The sequence below is a fragment of the Zonotrichia albicollis genome, chromosome 5 (genome assembly GCF_047830755.1).
Source record: "Zonotrichia albicollis isolate bZonAlb1 chromosome 5, bZonAlb1.hap1, whole genome shotgun sequence".
NCBI classification, from domain to species: domain Eukaryota; kingdom Metazoa; phylum Chordata; class Aves; order Passeriformes; family Passerellidae; genus Zonotrichia; species Zonotrichia albicollis.
Genome location: NC_133823.1, coordinates 10,810,861 through 10,830,460, shown reverse-complemented (window position 1 = coordinate 10,830,460; position 19,600 = coordinate 10,810,861). Strand labels below are relative to the sequence as shown.

Here is a 19,600-nt window from a genome sequence, read left to right as displayed (position 1 = left end):
TTCTTATATAACGAAAGGATACAAATTTCAGAAATTCTGCTTTGTAAAATCCAACTTTTCAACAAGGCTGTATAAACACGTCTTATCAATATACCAATCTGTAATTTGGTTTGACAGGAAACCAAGAAATTGTGGTACTACAACAGAGGCACTAGACAATTCTTCCCCCACAACTTCTATTGCATGATGTGGCATTTATGAAGGACACAAATACACAAAGCCAAACTATACATACAAAACAAAACACTTCAAGGTTAACAAAATCAGTACCAACAAAAATAAAAAAATTAAGAAGAAATTATGATTACTAAAACCAAGTGCACAGAGTACATAAAGGTATTAAAGATTAAACACGATTAAACATGTGTTGCAAGCACGCAACAATTTTGAAGAACCTTAAATGTACATAAGCATTTTTTTATTTTCCTTAAGGCGTTTGCAACTGTAAAGCTGATAATACAAAATTAATTACCAGAAATTGTTCTAAATTAGTGAGCTAAAAGGCCAATCATTAATCTTCCCCATCATTTGATGGTTAATCCATAGCTGTCTGCAATGCTTGGAATGCATCTCTACGCACCACCAGTTGAAGACACTTGTGAGCTAATAACTGCAGCATTTGCCTTTGCCATTAATTTTAGCTTAATCTGACATCCAACATTTACTAATTGCCAAGGAGAAAAATTAGCATACAGCAATGAGAAAGGGTAAGATGATTGACATTTGCATTAAAGAACTTGGAGAAAATATTCTAACTATATGTTAAGATTTTTTGCCTTTTCATTCCATTTTCAGGTGGGCAATTTCATAGAGTAGATAGAGGAAAGGAATATCTTGCCAGACAGGTCAGACAATTCCTCATAGAGTCTGCTCGGTGCAAATCAGCTCCTGTGCTGGTTTAAATAAACTCGTCATAATAAATGAATAAACTGTTCATAATTCCAAAAAGCATCACAACTTTTTGAATCTTAAATAAGATTTTATTGACCTGCTTTTTCCACTTCTCCTCTACTAACACTAACTGTTTCATAAGTGTAATCCAATCTCCAAACACAAACAGGCCTGTTTAGACAGGAGACACCACTATCAGAGATATCAAAACTAATTTTCAGCTCAGCACAGGAAAAGATACAAAGGTACTGTGTGCACCACACACTGAGTTACAGTCTGTAATCCACTGACTTAAGGAATCTCTGGGCTATTTCTGAGTGGTTCACAGATGAAAGCTAAGCAAAGCAAGTTGAAATATAAATTGCAGGATAAGAGGTTTCTAAAGGAGGAGTCTAAACTTCCACCAGAAACACATTCAATGATGTACAAGGTGCAGGGAAACCACTGCTCCAAGATGGTTTCATGTTCCTCTATCTTGCATTTTCACCTAAGGAGCAAGAGTTCTGTCTTTTTTTTACTTATCTTGAGAAAAAAAATAATTTCTAGAATTAGAAAGCAAGTGCTAGTCAATATAATTCATAAAAGTCTGCTTTTCTGACAGAGAATTTTATGCATGTTACAGCATTTTACCTCAAGTCAAGGTACAGCTTACTGTTACATCATCATACAACAACAAACTCAAACTGCATATTGAACTCATTTTCACTAAGGAAATTATCACTTTTAATGAGTTTAAATTGCAAGACACAAGCACACACTATCATAGAAGATATGTATTTTCTCACTTTCTCAATCCCTGCCACCATTCCTACAGTTGAGGGGACTGTCAAACCCCATCTGTACATATTTGATATTTAGCTATTAACAAAAATATTCTGTAACTAAATTCAGCATTTATCATCCCATTGTTGCAATGCCCAGCAACAGGTTTTATGCACTGCTCACTTCTGCTGTCCTTTTCCTGTATCTCCATATATTGCTGCCAGCCCTAAAGCAAAGATTCCACATCCATCATTTCAAAGAACAGCCAGGAGACCTAATTGAGGCCCCACAATGTGAGCAGAGGTAGCTGCAATTATGGAGGAGGATTGCTTCAAACTGCAGCAACAGCAAAGAAAACCACTAACAATTCTTGAGGCTGCAGACACATGTCTCATCTTCCATGGTTTTTTTATACCAGGTCATAGAGATAAGAATTCTCTCTGTCCTCAAACTTCTTTACTTAGGAAGATTATTTCAGAGCTACTGGCCTCTTCATACACCAGATCTCTCTGCTGCTAATGCTTCCATAATTCTTTGTTTTGAGAGCTCTGGCACTTAGAAGCAAATCTCTATTACACTCTTCTTTTAAGGCTTCTCTGCAGCTTTATAAATTCTCAGTTTACCTTGCTCCCTTCTATTCTATCCCCATTTCTTTCACTTTGGATTAGTCAAATGTTAGCATCCTGCAGCTTTATTCATGACATTGCACTCCCTCAAGCCAAGGGAATAATGAGATGGAGGAGCTCCCCATTAACACACACACTGCATGTGTAAGATCCCATCACTGGCACACATCTCTGCCTGCTGAACAATGAAAATACATTCTTATCCCTCCAGCTATTGGTTAGAGAAGCCTTCCCACACATCTGCTAGAGAAGAAGCTGTAAAAAGGAAACACCTCATAAAGGTGAGGGACTGCATCATCACAACACATTTGTGCTGGGGGTGCACAGCTCTAAAGAAGGCTGCACATTACTGTCTCAGAGCTCCTTCTGCTCTCCATAACTCAGATGACAAGCTGAGAATCATTTCTACGTAGAATAAGTAATATTTATTAAAAATAACTATTTACACCATTAGACTGAACATAATATTGAATGATTTCAAAGGTACTCCCAGCTTTGCTTCACTGACATATTGGGCATGGCACAAGTGACAAGCAAAAACTGGCAGTGGTACAATGACCTCTGGGCCAGGAACCTCTGCTTCCCCTCAGGGCAATGCAGATGCACTTTTCAGAGGACTGAAGCACACCTGAAACCTTCAAATCTCCCTGGAGCTGAAGATCTCTGCTGTGAGAGACCCTCCTGCCCTCATGACAGGGATAAAAAACAGACAAAAGCGTCCGAAGCAAATCCTGGATGCCAACAGGATTTGGATTCCAGATTCCGATGGCCTCTTACCCTCTAAAACTACTGAGCCACATTCACTTCTCTGCAAATTAGTTTATTAGTTTTTTAATTGCCACCATATATTAACCCCTCCACCACCTAATCTCTGCAGCTTTTGCTGGTTTTCCCTCATCAGACAGTGATGAAAGCCTGGCAAACATAGCACATGTAAATGCTCTGGGCTTCTTTTCTCCTCCCGTAAATTAAATGAGGAGGGCACAAAAGAATATGTAAATTTACTTAACAGTTACAATGTTTATTACAACTGTACTTTAGACTGAAAACTAACAATTAGTAAGAAATACACTGTACTGTAAGGTCCCACTATTAACATTTTAAAATTATACTTCTCATTCAGATCAATGAATAAAATTCTTCCACTTAAACAGAACTGCCACTTACACATATTAACATCTCTGAGTCTTACTCACTGAAAATTTTTTGAGCTACTAAAAACAAATATAATTCTTCACCTGAATATATTTTCTTTAACAAAAAGGTAACATGAATCAACTTTTAAGTAGTAAAATATATTTAAGGGCCTGAAATAAGCAGATGTTAGTCTTCCCAGTCTAAAACATTCAGATAATTTACGAGTGCATTGCACTGTGTAAATAATTTTATTCTTTTAAAAACTGGGGAAGCTGAAAGGTTAAAGGGGAAGTTTTCCACCATTCTTTACTTGTTTCCTATTATTAACCCCCAATCATTGGTCCTTTGTAAAAAGTAACAGGACTAGACAGACAAAAATCTAAGGCTGAGTTAGCATGGTTGCAATGTTTAAAAAATAGAAGTTTTTGGACGCTTTCATAAATTCAACACTGGCCAGTCAGAACAAACTGGAGCTGTGATTTAATTTTTCCAATAATATTTTCATTTAACTAGAAGCAACAGATTAAACACCTTTGTATACGATGGTTTAATATCTGGAAAGCATCAAAAATAATATGGAAATTAACAACATACATGAGTAATACTATGAAATTTGGCTTTTAAAAGGTTGCACACACCTACACACCTTCTAAATAGTGAATGCAAGGAAGCCAATGCAGTGCAATTATGCTGGAAAAGCCACTGCTGTTTATAAAACGCTGCGCAGCTGTTGGAGGAGAGGGTTACAGTGACAAACAGCTTCCCTGCTACAAAGGTGGCAGGAAATCTATCAAACTGGACAATAAAATTGCAATTGAGTTTCTTTGGCTTTTTATAGCAGCTGCATGTATCTTGATGTGTAGCTCTGCAAAACCTATCCAATTGTGTAACAGTGGTCCTTTATGTACTTGTTCTTTATCATGGAATGGTGTTATAAATTAGTGGCACGAACGGCACAGAGGGTTATAAAAAGGAAAAATAAGCAGTAACCCAATACAATTAGAGAGAAATAGGAAAAACCCAAACTGGTTATTCTCTTAGCAATGTTAAAGAAATATTTTTGTTCCCATAATTCCCACATTACTTTGAAAGCATGCTAGAAATCAAAAACATCTGAGATGCACTTAGCATCGAACAATTTGCCCACTGAATTATGCCTACACCAGGTTATGTGTGAATCTCTATGAATCTCAATAGTGGTAAAACAGAACACAAGACCATTTAAAATAAGTAAAATTAACAGGATTAAAAAATCATTATAATTATCTGTTCATGTAAAAGGACATTTTTCAAGATCTTTTTTGTGATTTATCCTAATTTATGTTTATGTAATAAACAGGGAGCTCTGAAGAATCACCTAGTTTCATATGGCTAGTAGCATGAATTGTACGTATTACTTACAAAAATGTTCAAATGGACTGTGCATAATAAAAGGTCAAATTTTAAAATCTTGATAATGGCACCATCATTCATATCAATATTGTCAAGTTTGTTTTTGCCTGCTTTTGCTGTTTAAATATTGTCATTTAGGCTTCTGGAACTAGTATTAGTACTGATGTCCAAACTGAATTCCTTTAGGAGTTGTTCAATATTCCACCACCACACTCTGCCCACACTCACACACTTCCAAATGCGCCATCATTCAACTTCTCCTGAAATGGTCTGGAAGAACAGACAGATATTATACATTGACCAGAAAGCCAACAAAGTTACACTTGGGAAAACTTACAGGGAGTTATTCCTACAACCAAGGACACCTCCCTATCGCAGCATGCCAGGAACAAAAAATGAGAAACACAGACTGAAGTAGGTCATCTTCTCATCCATGGTGTTTCACAAAAACATGCAGCCCTTAAAATACAATTTAATAAACCAGACCAATATTATCTATATCTATCTATTTTTTTGTCTTTTCTAAAACTGCAGGGTTTTGTTCTTGACATTTGGCCATGGCATCACAACAAAATCTTGGGCTTTTTTCTCTGGGAGCTTTACATCATTGATTAGCCACATTAAGTCACTGAAAAGAATGACCAAAAATCCATACAACCTTTCTGACATAGATGTTGTTTAAACGAGATTTCTGACATTACATTGTCTTACAAAAGGAGTCTAGGAATAGAACTACAGATTATAAGATAATGTGCTAGCTAATTTCTAAATTCAAGATACCAAAGCTCTGACTAAGAGTTAAAAGGTAGTCTTTTATTCAGCTCTCCATCTTTCCCAAGGGACAACTCCCAGCGATTCCCAGCAATCACACACATGCTAAATTATGCCAGTTTTCTATAAAATCACATTAGGGATCTTTACTCTGGTTACAGCTTGCCAATTCACCCATGCCCTCTGCATCGTGGGGCAAAGAGAGGAAACTGGTTTTTGAAGACTGCAAAGCCAACAAAAAAGTATATTAAGAATGGTGCAACACCGAAAATGTGATCTCTCTAAGGGTTAAAGTGTGGCCCTGGGCACTTTGCACAGGAATTCCACTTAGCTAAGTAACTGTTTAATGAAGTTATTTCACCCATTTTTATTACACAGATTTTTACAATTGTCTCCCATAGCCCAACAATGCACTACGGGCCTCTGAATGCAATAAATAGAGCTGCAAAATAACAAGGTTCTTGCTGTCTGCAGAGACTGACCCTTTCTAAGAAAAAAAATTGTTCAAAATCCAAGATCTCAGAAATGCCAACAATTCCGTAGTATCATAAAATGATCTTCTGGATTCACAGACATCCTTTTCACTGCTTAATTGCACACATTTAGAAATAGGTAATTTATAAATTAATTCATTTTAAGTAAATATTCTGATAACCAGAATAATTCTGAGGCCCACACTGGCCTCACTCTTGTTTAGAATAAGGCAGTATAAAATACCTTTTGTATTACTGTGCCTCATTCAGAGAGCCACTAATAACTTTTATGATGTTACTCTGGTTGTAAGAACAACAAGATTCAGACAGAACAATAACAAAGGGTAACAGTCTCATTCATGCTGTGTAATAGTCTCATTCCTGCTGCATGGATTTGCACTCTCACCTCATATTCCATGACAGTTTAACAGCAGAAGCATCTACTTTAACTTGGATTTCTTTGCTTTTTACTCATTTGTTTTACAGCCTTTTGATGTTACTAAAAGGTATTTTTGTTGATGAATAGCTCTGGTGCGCCACCTTGTGTTGCTGCTGTTACTAAAAAGCAAGACCAGCACCAAAATTTTTCAGAAATGCTCCTAAAATTTGATTAATCTCACCTTTGAATGTGTGATTGACAGTGTATCCACCCACACACGCCAGCCACCCCACTCATATTTTATTGCATGGTACAGCAAAATCCGAAATATGGTGTACACCATCTCAGTTATCTTCTGCTCCTCAGAAGTCTTTGGATTAAAACAACAAAGGGAAAGCATCCACTCCTGCCAGACAGAGCACTGCAACAAACTCCTGCAAAACACACACATGCTACTGAATCAGATTATAAAATATATCTTAGAAATATATACAACAGCTAAGTCAAGAATCCAACATGCTTTAAAAAATTGCTACATGCAAAGCTTCTCTAATTTTTCATACTGACACCTTTGCCAGAGCACAGAAATTTGCTGAAACAGCAATGAAGCTGTATCTGCCCTCATGAGTTTAATTTACTAGGAGACTTTGTTATTTATTTTATATACTTGTGCATAGAGCAAGCCATCATACCTCCTGTTTTCTCTGCTGTTATTAAACAGTTTAATCATATCTGAGAGAAAGGCTCGCCGCACCTCCAGAGTTTCTGGACACTGTGGAGAATTACGGATCAGGATTGCAATAACCTTCAAAATCTCTGAAAAACAGTTCACGAGTAACAAAATATTAGAACTAAGCACAGCATAAAACACAAGGCCTCTTTCAACAGTGTTGGCACAAGGAAAGGGACACCACATAAAAAAGTTTTATACTGAGAAAAAGCGCATCTTTATTGGAGAAGCAGGTTTAAGTATAACAAATCCCTTCTTCCGATACTTTTCAAACCTAATCACCCATCAGGGGGATTTGTATACCTCTAAAGAACATGGAATTCATTGAATTACCATGTTTAAGTAACACAAATATTACTGCAGGACAATTGACAAGCTATCAGAATCTGTCAGAACAATTTTTACATGAGGTTCACATAAAAAAGCATCCTTCAGAAAACCAATATATGAGAAAAATGCTCTACCTTATGAGATTTTGCTCTACCTTAACAATACTGAATTTTTAAAGAATGCAACCAACTTCCAAATAAACTTATCAGTTTCTGTTATATAAAAAAAATAATATAAAATTTTATCTCTTATTATCAAAAAGTTTCCTGTGTTTTTAGGAGAAAATTCAGGGTACATAGCACTTTTTGAAGCAGAGGGGCAGTGACTTTCCTTGCTACTTTAAAAGAAGTCAACTTTGTAAATGAATTAGGGTGCAATTTGAACACAGTCACTGTGATAGTTGCAGTTCATCTTGTACAACTTCTTTAAAGAGAAATTCCTTATCTGATAACAGTAATGATCTAAAAAAGGGACTCTAGAAGTCATTCTTTTTACCAGACCTACATTATTTGAGAATCAACTCAGTCCCCATATAGGTCTATACTGACCACAGCAGTGACTGTCAACTCCAAAAGTCTTAGGAGAAAGCAACAGAAACATGCTAACATCTCTTGCTTCATATGAATTTACCAGAAGGAAAATGGCACAATGCAACCAGATTTATTTCCTCCATTTCTGCTTTGCTTTCTTTTCTCTTCCCCCCCCTTTCCACCTGAAGTAAACTTATAACTGCGACCTACATTTAATGACAAAGCAGCTACAAAAGTGAAAAATCTGTTATTTCTCCAGAAAAAAGTTAACTCCCAAAGCTATCATAAGTCCATTGTATTATGTACAGAACACATTAATAATGTACATAATTCAGGGAAGGAGATCAGTATTTTCTTTTAGTTCAAAAGACATCTAAAGTTTCATATCAAGATATTTCCAATAAAGTAAGTTAACCAGAACAGTGAGCAGATACATTTCTCCTATCTTCCATCTAGCATTGTCTTACTGAATTTAATTTAAGATGAAAGGTGTTTCCATATTTTACATAATTTAGTCTGACATCACTAACTAATGCATTCAAATTTTGCTGGAATACCTTAACATGTATTAAATCAAAGTATCCTGTGCATAAAAGTCTTGAAAAATCATTTCATAATGTGAATGCACAGCCAAAAAAGGTGAGTTATGAACTAGCAACATGTAAAATGTCTTCCAAAAAGCTGTAGAGACATACTCTGTACATAACTCCAACTAAATACAAGTGATCTGTCTTTTAGGGTGAAGAAAATGTAAAACTGAGATTAGAAGACTGACAGATGTAATTAATAAGCTTGTACATTGGTAGGATTCTTTTAAAGCAGACTTTTCTTAAGGTAGCTTCCGAAAATGTGTACCATACTTACGAGGATTTTGTATCTTCACCATTGAATCTGGGTCAGGATGTTGTTTATGTATCACTTGAGTGCAAATTTGTTCAGTCAGAATCTAGCAAGAAAGAAGAAGAGGACATATCAATGTACATGAAGACAGTTTACTGAAAAATATTGGATGCAGCACAATCAACATCATTCTAAGAATCATCCCAAAAAATCCCCGCTAACTTTCTTGATAATTTAATTCATCCTGTTTATAAAACTCTATAAGCTGCTTTATTCTTTTATTTCTCTCTTAAGTGCATACTGTTATTTAAAGTACACTGGAAGATGAATGTGAATCTAACCAAAGCAATTATCCTAAGGCAAGATCATTGCTATAATAAAATTCCACATCTACATGAGCATCTGGTTGAGACATACAGGTTACTCATTATCTAGAATTGCTCATAATGAGCATAACCAAGTTAAGGAGGGGATAAATCCAAAGTAGTGAGCTTTGGGGGGAAAAAAGCAGCATTCAGCTGCTTCACACTAAGGTTTAGGGTCATCTGGAACATATCAGCAAAAATATGTAAGCAATTTTCTAACGATGTCTTACAAGTAATTAGAAAGATTGAATCCTAACTACAGTGTATGACTACCTCAAACAGGACATTGTATGTGGTCATGGTGAATAAGCTTGTCTGAAGCATCAGCCTTTCAGCCAACAAAGAGAACAATCCATGTCCAAGCATGACTTCAGCTTTTCTCCTAAAATGGTAGAGAAAGATTAAAAAGCATGCATTCCATTTGCTTTAGGGGAGAAAAAGTCTAAAACATGTGCCTCAAGAAATATAAAATCACTGTTAAGATATTTTTCTTGTTTGTTTCTTAACTCTTTCACTTTTGGTGAAGGAAAAGGGGAAGTGTTCGGATTCTGAAAGGACAAATCATTCCCCAAAGGCAGCCACCTTTCTTCCATAAATGAGGTCCACTCACCCACGGGCCCAAAGAGCTGGAACACAGCCTTGGGGATTTCTGGATAAACACTGAGGAAAGCACACCTTGGCCCTCACTTCACTCAAAAATGCAACCACGGACAGCAATCTCAATAGTTATCTACTATCACAGTCAACTCAAGACATATTAAACTAGTTCTCAGTAACATGGGGTTCCATCTCACCAGTCTGATTTTTGCTATTGATTTCACTGGAAAAGGGTCACTTCAAAAAGAAGGAGGCCATACTGCAAGTAACTGTTCAATCATCAGCTTGATAAGGAGTGATAATGCCTGGACACTAGCTGCCAGCAACAAGCAATTCCACCATGTCAAAAACACATTTGTGACAAATAGACTGAGGGGTAGTTGAAGAAGGCAGCTCCTATTCAGTGAAGCCTATTTAGTGATTAACCTCCATTATAGCTTCCCCTTTACACACAAATGTGTGTATACACACCCATAATTTATACCCAAAGTAACAAATAGAATGTCTGTGTCACAACCTACCTTTACTCCTTCCTTTCTTGGGAGGTTTTGTTAAAGACCCAAATCAGTACTTACTTTGGAGAAAGATGCTTTAAGAAATATCCCATCACTTTCAGGGCTTGCACTCTGATGCCTTCACTTTGTGATGCTAAAAGCTTGTAGACAACCCTAAGTGGAGAACAAACATTGGTCTTCTGTCAATGTGAAGAATAACAAATGTAGGTTTTTGCTCCTTGTAAACCTCCCATAAAAACTTAAGACATCTAAATGTATTTATCAGTTACATCCAATTTCTTTGATCACTTACATTTTAGACAGTCAAGTGCTTAGGGCCACATCACTATCTGATTCTAGCTGGACTGTGGTTCATAGTATTCAACAGATCTTTAAATCTGTGAAATACAATTTTACTTATCTACATGGACTACTAAGCTCTTTTTAAAAAAAGAAAATATTAATTTCCAAATGTTCCATGAAATCATATTGGAACAGAAGGCACAGTACTTATCCTTTACCATAAACAAGATAAAAATTTTGAAGAAATCTGGATCATTTCACTAGGGGGAAGGAAAAAGCCTACCTCATTTAAACAATTTTGGAGAGCCTTTCCAAAACTATCCCATGTTACAATATGGCATTTTAGATCCGCGAGTTTTAGAGTTCAAAGGACTTTAAGTTTTCAGGCCTTATCTATACATAACTGAGCACTCATCAATAGTTACATACTTTTATTTTTATATACCCAAAAATAATTCTCAGGGCACCTGAACTAAGACCCAAAAAAAAAAAAAAATTAGTTCTAGAGCAGATACCAGAATTAAAGGTAAAACCAAAGGTGATTAAAAAACAGTTATTTATAACAAATAATTTATCCTGGAGAATGCTGCAACCACAGAAACTATAGAAGGCAAGAAATAAGCAAAACCTATGATGCACTGGCCATTCAAGCAATGGAATCCATTTCTCATCTTTTCTTTACAGAACAGTAACAGGGTTTCCTAATTGTATAGGGGAAAAGCATTTCCTTGCTTTTTTTTTTTCTTCCCCCCACTAGACTGGTTACTTTAATCTTTTCAATTTTAAGAGAACTCCAAATATTTATAAAGTTTTGGAAAATTATTTTTAAATTTCAAGATTATCATGCTTTAATTGCAAAAAGTAGGTGACTGGAGACAGTACCAGAGCAAGGAGTGTAACAAATGAGACAGGAAAACAAAGTGATTTCTCACTGTGGACTGACTACTCACGATGACTTGCTCATACACTTGTTAACAAAAAATAAAAGCACCTACTGCTAGTTGTTAAATAAAACCAAATGTACTGCATTGGACACCCAACCTGACATTCAAATACTTTAGTATTTGAGGTTTTTATTAGTTTCCCATATGTGACACGTTACCATACAAATGAAATCAAATCTGATGAAAATGGGTAAAAAGAAAAATAATCAGTCCAGCAGTAAAAGGGGAGAAAACAGAAACATGCCTGAATGCAGTCTCTTGAGAAAGGGCAACCGGAAAAAGAATATATATACATAAAAACAGGGATTAACCAATAGGTGCAACTAAATAGGTGTAAGAAAGGAGACTCTGCCTTTACACAGTCAGAGAATTACTATTCCCCATATCCTTCTATGAGTTGTTCTTACATTTGCTTGCCTGTAGCAATTTTTTCCCCACTGTGATCAGGCAGGTTCCTGTTAAATTAGAAAAATTCAATACTGTGACCACCCTCTGAGAGTCACAAGACAAAAGAAGTCCTTAACTCCTCTAGCGGATTTTCTACTTGTACAAGTAGAATTTGCTACTTCTCCTACTTTTCTCTCAAGATAGTGTTAAACACTTTTTTTCTATTTGTTGGGAAAAAGATTCCAAACAGTGCATAGCACAAAATGCTACTTTTAAACAAATAAAAAGTTTTTCTGGAAAAATCCCACAGGAAAAAAAAAAGAGCAGAGAACTAACAAGGATCAGAACACATCAGAATCAATTTTTGTCAGCCCCCTTCCAGTTGTAAGACATCTGTAAGAATGGGGGGCTGAAGAGAGAGCACCAGCAGATGAAGACATCAATGCACAGACTGAAATGGATCTCTCCCTGTTTAAGTGTGACTGGCAGCTTGGAAACATTAAAAAAAACCACTTCATTGATAATAAATCCAACAGCACCTCTTGTCAAAATGAACACCTGGACCCAAAAATCTCCCAAGATGAGGAGTCTCTGATTGCAATGCACACACTGATGAGAACCATTCAGATTTCATGGGAATTCTTGCAAGCAACAGCATGGTCAAAACACTGCTTCCTTTTTCCCACTTAGAAAATTCAAACTTACTGTAATCCATTCCTCTGATCAAATGCAGGAATCATAGAACCAGGATGCTCTGACATCAGAGCAACCAGCAACTGCAAGACATCCATTAGATTGTCATCCTGTTGGATAAAAGTTACAAATTTGAATTCACAACACAAACATCAGAACACTGTTCTCACTAAAAGAATCACTACAAAACATTTCAAAAGTATGTGGAGATTAATAATAAACTAAGGACCAAATCGCTTTGGCCAGGATCAAAAGAACTACAGCTCTAAAGGCAAGTGCAAGAGAAAACATTGCAAAAAATATACTTAATTGTTTAGGGTGAACAGTGATATATCAGTGTCTGGGATGTAAGGATTTGACAGGCAATGGAAATTTAGACCATGTTACTTCCTTCCACACACATGCTCCTCTGTTTGCATGTGTATTTCCCAATCCTTTCCTGCACAGGAGCTACAAATAAACTGCTGCACATTTTCTGGGGCACAGGGTGGTGTTTAATGAAAAGTTTCTACTCAGAAATGTCCAGACCATGAGGAAAAAAATACTACCACCTGCCACAGACAATATTTTAAATGGGTAATTCAAGTCGCTTAGTAAATTTTTCCATACTTTTAATTTAAAGCACTCTAAGCAACAGTTCATTAACTTGTTCCAAGTTCATTGTAACTAAAAATAACCTCAGAAATAACAAAATGTAACTGTCTTTTCACATATTCTGTAGTATTAAAATGGAAGTTTATTTTAAAACAAAAAGAGTCCACAAATAAAACACTGACCAACACTTTTGAACAAATACTCTAGTTCTTTACTCTAGAGTACTCTGTACAAATACTCTAATACTCAATTAGAAAAATCAGTTCTACATTCTCCTGAACAACTCTGTTCACCTGATGATATTAAGAGCCAACATTACAGATGCTATCACTATTTTGCCATATGAGAAGGCTAAATTTTACTTGTTTCCTGATGTTTTTCTGAATCCACAGTTAGACTGTGGGATTCAGCATTCATGGATCTTTGACACATGAGTATGCAAACTGCCAGGATATTTAAAATCTCACATCCTCATCTGAAGGCCATGTAAAGCTTCTGCTATTTTAGTTCACTCTTATATGGTACCAAGGGCCTTACTATTTACTTCTCCACATAAAGTAGAACTGCTTGACTATGGTAATACCAAGTAGTAGTAACCAGCACAGAGAATAAAATAAAAAAATATAGGTGTAAGCAAAATTCTTTAAAAATACAAAAATCTATACTGCTTGAAATGAAGTTCAATTAATTCCTTATTTTACCCATTTCAAGCACCCTTACAGAGATGAGATCAGTTAGATTTATGTCCCCATTTCCCTTGTCTTTGATGTTGCATCTGGCATAAAGTGCCTTTTCCTGGTGCTAAAATACGAAGATGCAGATGTATCAGTGGTAACCAACATTTTTCTCCCAATTAAGTTTATATGCTTCTCTTAGATGCCATTAACATACATCTTTATTTTTTAATGCATGTTTTCAATTTTATTGCTTTATTTAAGAAGCAAAATAAAAAGGAGAGGGAAAAGAAAACAAAAAATATTACTTAGGCAGCCTAAAACAAGGTTTTGACTTTTTTTAAAGTCAGTCTCACCATCTGTTTTTCTGCTTGGTAAATTGGTTTGTAGAACATAAGAAACCATTTTGACTTACTGGCTTAATGAACTTCAATCTAACATTGAACATAGTGCTTAAATCACTGCGAGAATATTGGCATATCAGCACACTACTCTAAGAATCAGACAATGTTTGCTACTTCCTCTGCAGAGCCATCTTGTGGCATAAAGGAGGTTATATTTGAAATTAGTCAAACATTGGGTCACAAACAGCACTAGTAAGGCATTCTTCATAAACACATCCCCCAAATTAAAAATTACCTCATGTATAGTAAGCAGGTAATTGAGGATAGCTTGCAATTCATCTTCCTTTATTCCATAGTCCTTTAAAAACAAACAGGTTTTAACCATCACCTTTCAAGTATAGAATGCTGTTTTCAAAAAAAGCATTGTTACAAGAAATGTTTATATCACAAAGTAAGTAGCACACAATAAATTTGCTTTCACTTCATCCTGTAATAGCTTTATAGTTGCAAGGCAGCTCCTTCCCTGCCCCCAAAAGCACCCACAGAATGCCATAAAATGTTTTAAAGCAATTTCAACACAGGCATAAAAACAATATAAATAGCAATATAGGATATGAAATTGTTAGAGTAATACATGTTAATTGATACAGTCAATTTGAACTGAGAGCTTCCTGTTAATAGAAGAATTAAATTGAGGTAGCATAAAGGACTCAAAAGCAGATCTGGGAGTTAATTACAAGCCTCTTAGCTATACCCATATCTATGTTTGGTTCTTATTTTCCACTAGAGAAGCCCATCTTCAGTTGCTATCAACTTTGAAGAAATCTCAATTATTTATAGCACCTATGCCAGCAATATGCCTTGTGGTACTTTTTGTGAAAATAAAAGCCAACAATTTCTAAGAACAGGATGAGGGTAGGCAAAAGCAGGCTTCTTCACTTCTGGGGCTTTCATTTTTTAAAGCAAATCTTTCATTTCCCAAAAAGATTTTGCAGCACTATGTACAAAAAGAAAACATGCCAAAGGATCAAACTCATCAAACCTTTTCAATGGGTGCTCTATTTATTTTTGTGCTGGTTTTGGTTGGGGTAGAATTGATTTACAGGAGACAGCACACACTGTGGTTTGGATTTGTGATGGAAACAGTGTTGATAACACAGAGATATTTTTGTTATTGCTGAGCAGGGCTTACACAGAGAGACCAAAAACTTACGTTAGGAAAAGGTCATGAAGAGCCTGCAAGCAACAGAGATGCTGAATTCCACTACTACTTTATTGTCCAAGAAACAGTTGAGAAACTTACTGATAGTCTTTCTTATCCTCCTCTGTCCCACTGACCCACAGCACAGAGTATCAAATGTTTCTATTGAGTCTTTAGGCACTTATGACAGCTGATACTGTTCATGTTAAAAAAAAAATTAAATACTTTTTTGCCCAACAGTAAACATTTCTAAGCTACTAATAGCTCAATTCCTAATAAAAACAGCTTAAAAGGGGAAAAAAAAATATCCTTTAGCACTGCTGCCTGTGGCAAGAGCCACAACAAAAAGAAGCACCTTACACGGCTGCTTCTATTTGCTATCACAAAATTCAATGTGTTTAAAGCATGTTAGGCATTTCTTTGTGAAAGGAAACTCAAATATCTTACCCTAATTTAAAGCTATCCTACCTTCATGACTAGCTGTTTAATGAACATCAACAAAAATGCTCGCAAGGATAAAATCTCCTTCTGAGTAGGCCGTGGACCATCTACAAAAAAAAAAAGCAGATAAATAAAATAAAAATTAACAGTTGTTATTAGCACAGACAGCATTTTCACAAAAAGAAAAATAAAAGGCATTTTCAGGGTGAAGAAAGCACAATTCTAAGTCTTCCCACCCTCTATTTCAGACCACAAAACACTACTGCTTTTATCAGCAAAATGCCTGGATAGTGAGGTTCCACTAAGGCTTCACCTAAATTCTGATGATTTTAACGTTTCCTTGTAGTGCTATAAACCAACTTCATGCAAGGAATAAGACTGATAACAGAACTTTAGGTCAGAATTTCCAGATTTCAAATTTTTGCAGTTTACAGGTTTTTCCTAAGTTGCACCATAGCTCAAAGAGCTACATTATTATACACTGGCTAAATGCACAAAAATCAATCTCACAATGCCATGTATAAAGAGTACCTTGAAAGACATGACTTAAATTTTTAACTCAAAGTCAAAAAGGACTGGCTTCTGCCATCTCTGTGTAAAGCAGACTCTTGAAGAAACATTTTAAATACCCAGACACTCAGTAGCTCCCAGGAGAGGCAAGGTTAAAAAAACAGGTGCAACCAAGTGTCAAAGTCAAGTAAAAGCTTTGGTACAGAAAGCAAATGGAACAAAGTGCTGCAAACGCATTTTGGGGCACAGTTTTTACATTTGCCTGTAGGGTTACGTTATCATGATCTTAATCATCACAGAAAAGCAAATAATCTAGAGAATGGAAGTGATTGTATGAGTCTGGTTTTATAAAGCATAGGCCCACAGGCATATTTGGTTTAAGAACAGCTATTTTCAATGTAAACCAGCCTAGTCAAAATAAGCCATTAAACTGCATTACTAAGACTATCCTACTCATCCACTTGCCTCAGGCTCAATAAATGCGTTATGAAACTAAGTAAATCCACGAGGGATTAAAAAGAAAGGAGAAAACATGCATGCTTTGCTTCTTAAAGGATGAAAAATACTACAAAACAATCCTTACAGCCCTCTAACAGGCAAGGCTGGTAATTTTGAGAAGTTGGTGGCAGGAAGTCAGACACATCTAGGGAGCACTCGCTCCTAGTAAATCTAGCTCTCTCCCATCTTGACTCTCTGAAATTCTAAAAATAACAGAGAAAGACCATATTCCCAAGCACAGCTCTAATGTTCCAACATCCTACCATTTCTCTGACCACCTCTGCCTAGTATCAGCTGACACAGGTGTCTGATGACAGAGGATAGGACTTCTAAAGAAAGTTTCCTATAGATTGTGAAAAAAAAATCTTTCAAGGACAAAAGCACACCACTCACTGTTACAGGGAACCCACCCCACTGAAAGGTAATTATTGCTGAAGAACTGACAGATCTATTCTAAACATTGTATATAAAACTTTTATAAAACAAACATCAGATTGTGAGAATAAAACCCAGTATACATATATGTACATACCTGTGCCCTTGGGAGTTATCCCACTACGATCCTGAGGGTTCACCACCCAGTAATAATACTTGAGGGTGTGCATGACCAAAAGAACTGTCCCAACCCGCCGGATTGCGCCATAAATGTTAACAGTGGCAATGAACTCGGTGGACAGGTAAGTGTACAGGGTCAGCTGAACCTACACCACCAGTCAGGAAAACAAAAAGCATCACAGCTGAATTACGGCATGTCAGACAACTGAGTTCTTACATTTTATCTATCAAAATGTCCTAAATAGATTTTCTCTCTAAAGCTTAGTCTTAAAACCTCTGCAAACTGATGAAAAATTTAATTCTATTTCTGAAACTGTGCAGTGCTGGTAATAAGGTTTCAGCTGCAAAGTTTTGATCAAAGTTGTTCACTGTCAGAGAACAGAAATTCACCAAAACAAAAAATGCTCACTTCCAATTTATATCAAGACTTAAAATCTGAGAACCAAGATAATTTCCTCTTCAAAAATTGCTGAGTTTTTCCCAGCTAACCCATTCAAACTTCCTTCCCAGTCTGGGTGAAAAGTCACAACTCTGTTCTGCAGAACACTACAAGCTTCCCAAATCCCAGAAAACCCTGAGAGTTGGCAAAACTTAGCAATTATATGCAGCAAAGCAGAGCCTGAAGACAATTCTGGATGATTTCTGTTGTGGAGCCGAAACCCATAATTCTTTGGAGTAAAGGCTTAGTTTCAACACTCCCAAATCAATACACCAGAAGATACCTTATTGATAAGGATAAGCAATTTTACCTGTGCTGGGATATGAATCCATATTGCAGGATTCAGGAGAACATGATCACACAGCTGCTTCAGCAGGGGTACCCCATTGTGTAAATTGCTCAGGTACTTTGAGAAGGCAAGGCAAAGTTCTAGCACAGCTCTGGTAACGTGAGCTTTGGAAGACTGCAAAAGAAGATTTGCTTAAAGAGAGCCCTGCAACAGTCTAGGAAAAGTATTTAACTCAACAAAAATTCAACATTAATGTAAAACATTAAGGAAGATTTACTTTACCTTTTCTAGGCTGTGTCCTATCACAAGGAAGCCTTTACAGGACAGCATCTGTTCTTGCATAGCAATAGAGTTCTTCAACAACTCCATGATGAATGCCAGTAAAGTAGAACTGGAAAACATATTTTAGTAAACAAAAATGTGTTAAAGGGTAACAGCAAGATAAAGTATTTCCAAATTAACACTCCCACCACACAATCCTGACATACATGTTAAGTAAATGTTCCGTTATGTAACTCAGAACATTTAAAACAAAAAGCAAGACTAATTTTTGAATGATTGCTTCAAAAAACTTCTTTATTTTATTAATGCCTTTCTAACTTGAAATTCTGAACTCTGAGATAACCATAAAAGCAAAATCCTTCTGAATTCTCACAAAAAACAACAAGTTTGTACTACTCCGTGCTTTATGTCTCAACTACAAACGGTTACAAGATCGGTTGTAAGATCGGTTACAATTGCCATTCTACTTCTTAAGCTATCAGATGAGCAAATATTTTTCTAGACACAGCTTTGCTGTTGTCCTGCTGCCAGAGGTAATATTCCTGTCAAGCCATTACTGCCTGTGGATCAAGACTTCAAGCAGTTGAAAACCCCTGTATTGCTGAGCCAACTTGCAACTGCATCAAACCCCTGACTTATCACATAGATGCCCAAGTCTGAGCCAGCTCAGGAGACACCAGACACCAACAGATGGGCTGAAGGAATATTGTGACCATTCCTTCTAAGAAACAATATGGATACAGATCATCTTTAAACAGTCATGAAACTACAAATGCAATGAATCAGAGCAATTACACCAGAATTCTAAAAAAAGCAATCTCTTTGCTTTTACCACTGCTCTTTAACTTAGAAGCTCTAGAGCTTCTCCAGCTTCTGTGTCTGGGTGTTCAGAAGTTGGATGTAGTTGTACCAGAGCCCAAACCAGAGGAAAAGCCTAGCAGCAACACTAAGTAACAGTATCCTCCAAAAATCTGAAGGTTAAAACAAAACCAAGAAAAATTCCACGGAACGACCTCATGTTGCTGAAAAATTCACCCTTCCTGGAGTTTCTCTTGAAGCCTTCCCCAGTGAATTTTCTCCATGACAGGAGTAAACTCAAGAGAATTACCCATTATTCTGCTACACAGGA

At 36.3% G+C, this 19,600-nt stretch overlaps 1 protein-coding gene across 4 annotated transcripts in view; it reads right to left on the bottom strand.

The window, feature by feature from the left end:
• LRBA (LPS responsive beige-like anchor protein) overlaps positions 1–19,600 on the bottom strand; it is a 368,802-nt gene that overhangs the window by 299,892 nt on the left and 49,310 nt on the right. For all 4 annotated transcript variants that reach the window (XM_074540769.1, XM_074540771.1, XM_074540770.1 and 1 more), the window contains exons 12-22: positions 18,472–18,580; positions 18,211–18,363; positions 17,439–17,607; positions 15,926–16,005; positions 14,552–14,614; positions 12,657–12,754; positions 10,399–10,491; positions 9,500–9,608; positions 8,886–8,967; positions 7,124–7,247; positions 6,673–6,865 (exon numbers count right to left, since the gene is read on the bottom strand). In XM_074540769.1, the coding sequence (XP_074396870.1) occupies positions 6,673–6,865; positions 7,124–7,247; positions 8,886–8,967; positions 9,500–9,608; positions 10,399–10,491; positions 12,657–12,754; positions 14,552–14,614; positions 15,926–16,005; positions 17,439–17,607; positions 18,211–18,363; positions 18,472–18,580 (1,273 nt within the window). The remainder of the gene's footprint in view (positions 1–6,672; positions 6,866–7,123; positions 7,248–8,885; positions 8,968–9,499; positions 9,609–10,398; positions 10,492–12,656; positions 12,755–14,551; positions 14,615–15,925; positions 16,006–17,438; positions 17,608–18,210; positions 18,364–18,471; positions 18,581–19,600) is intronic.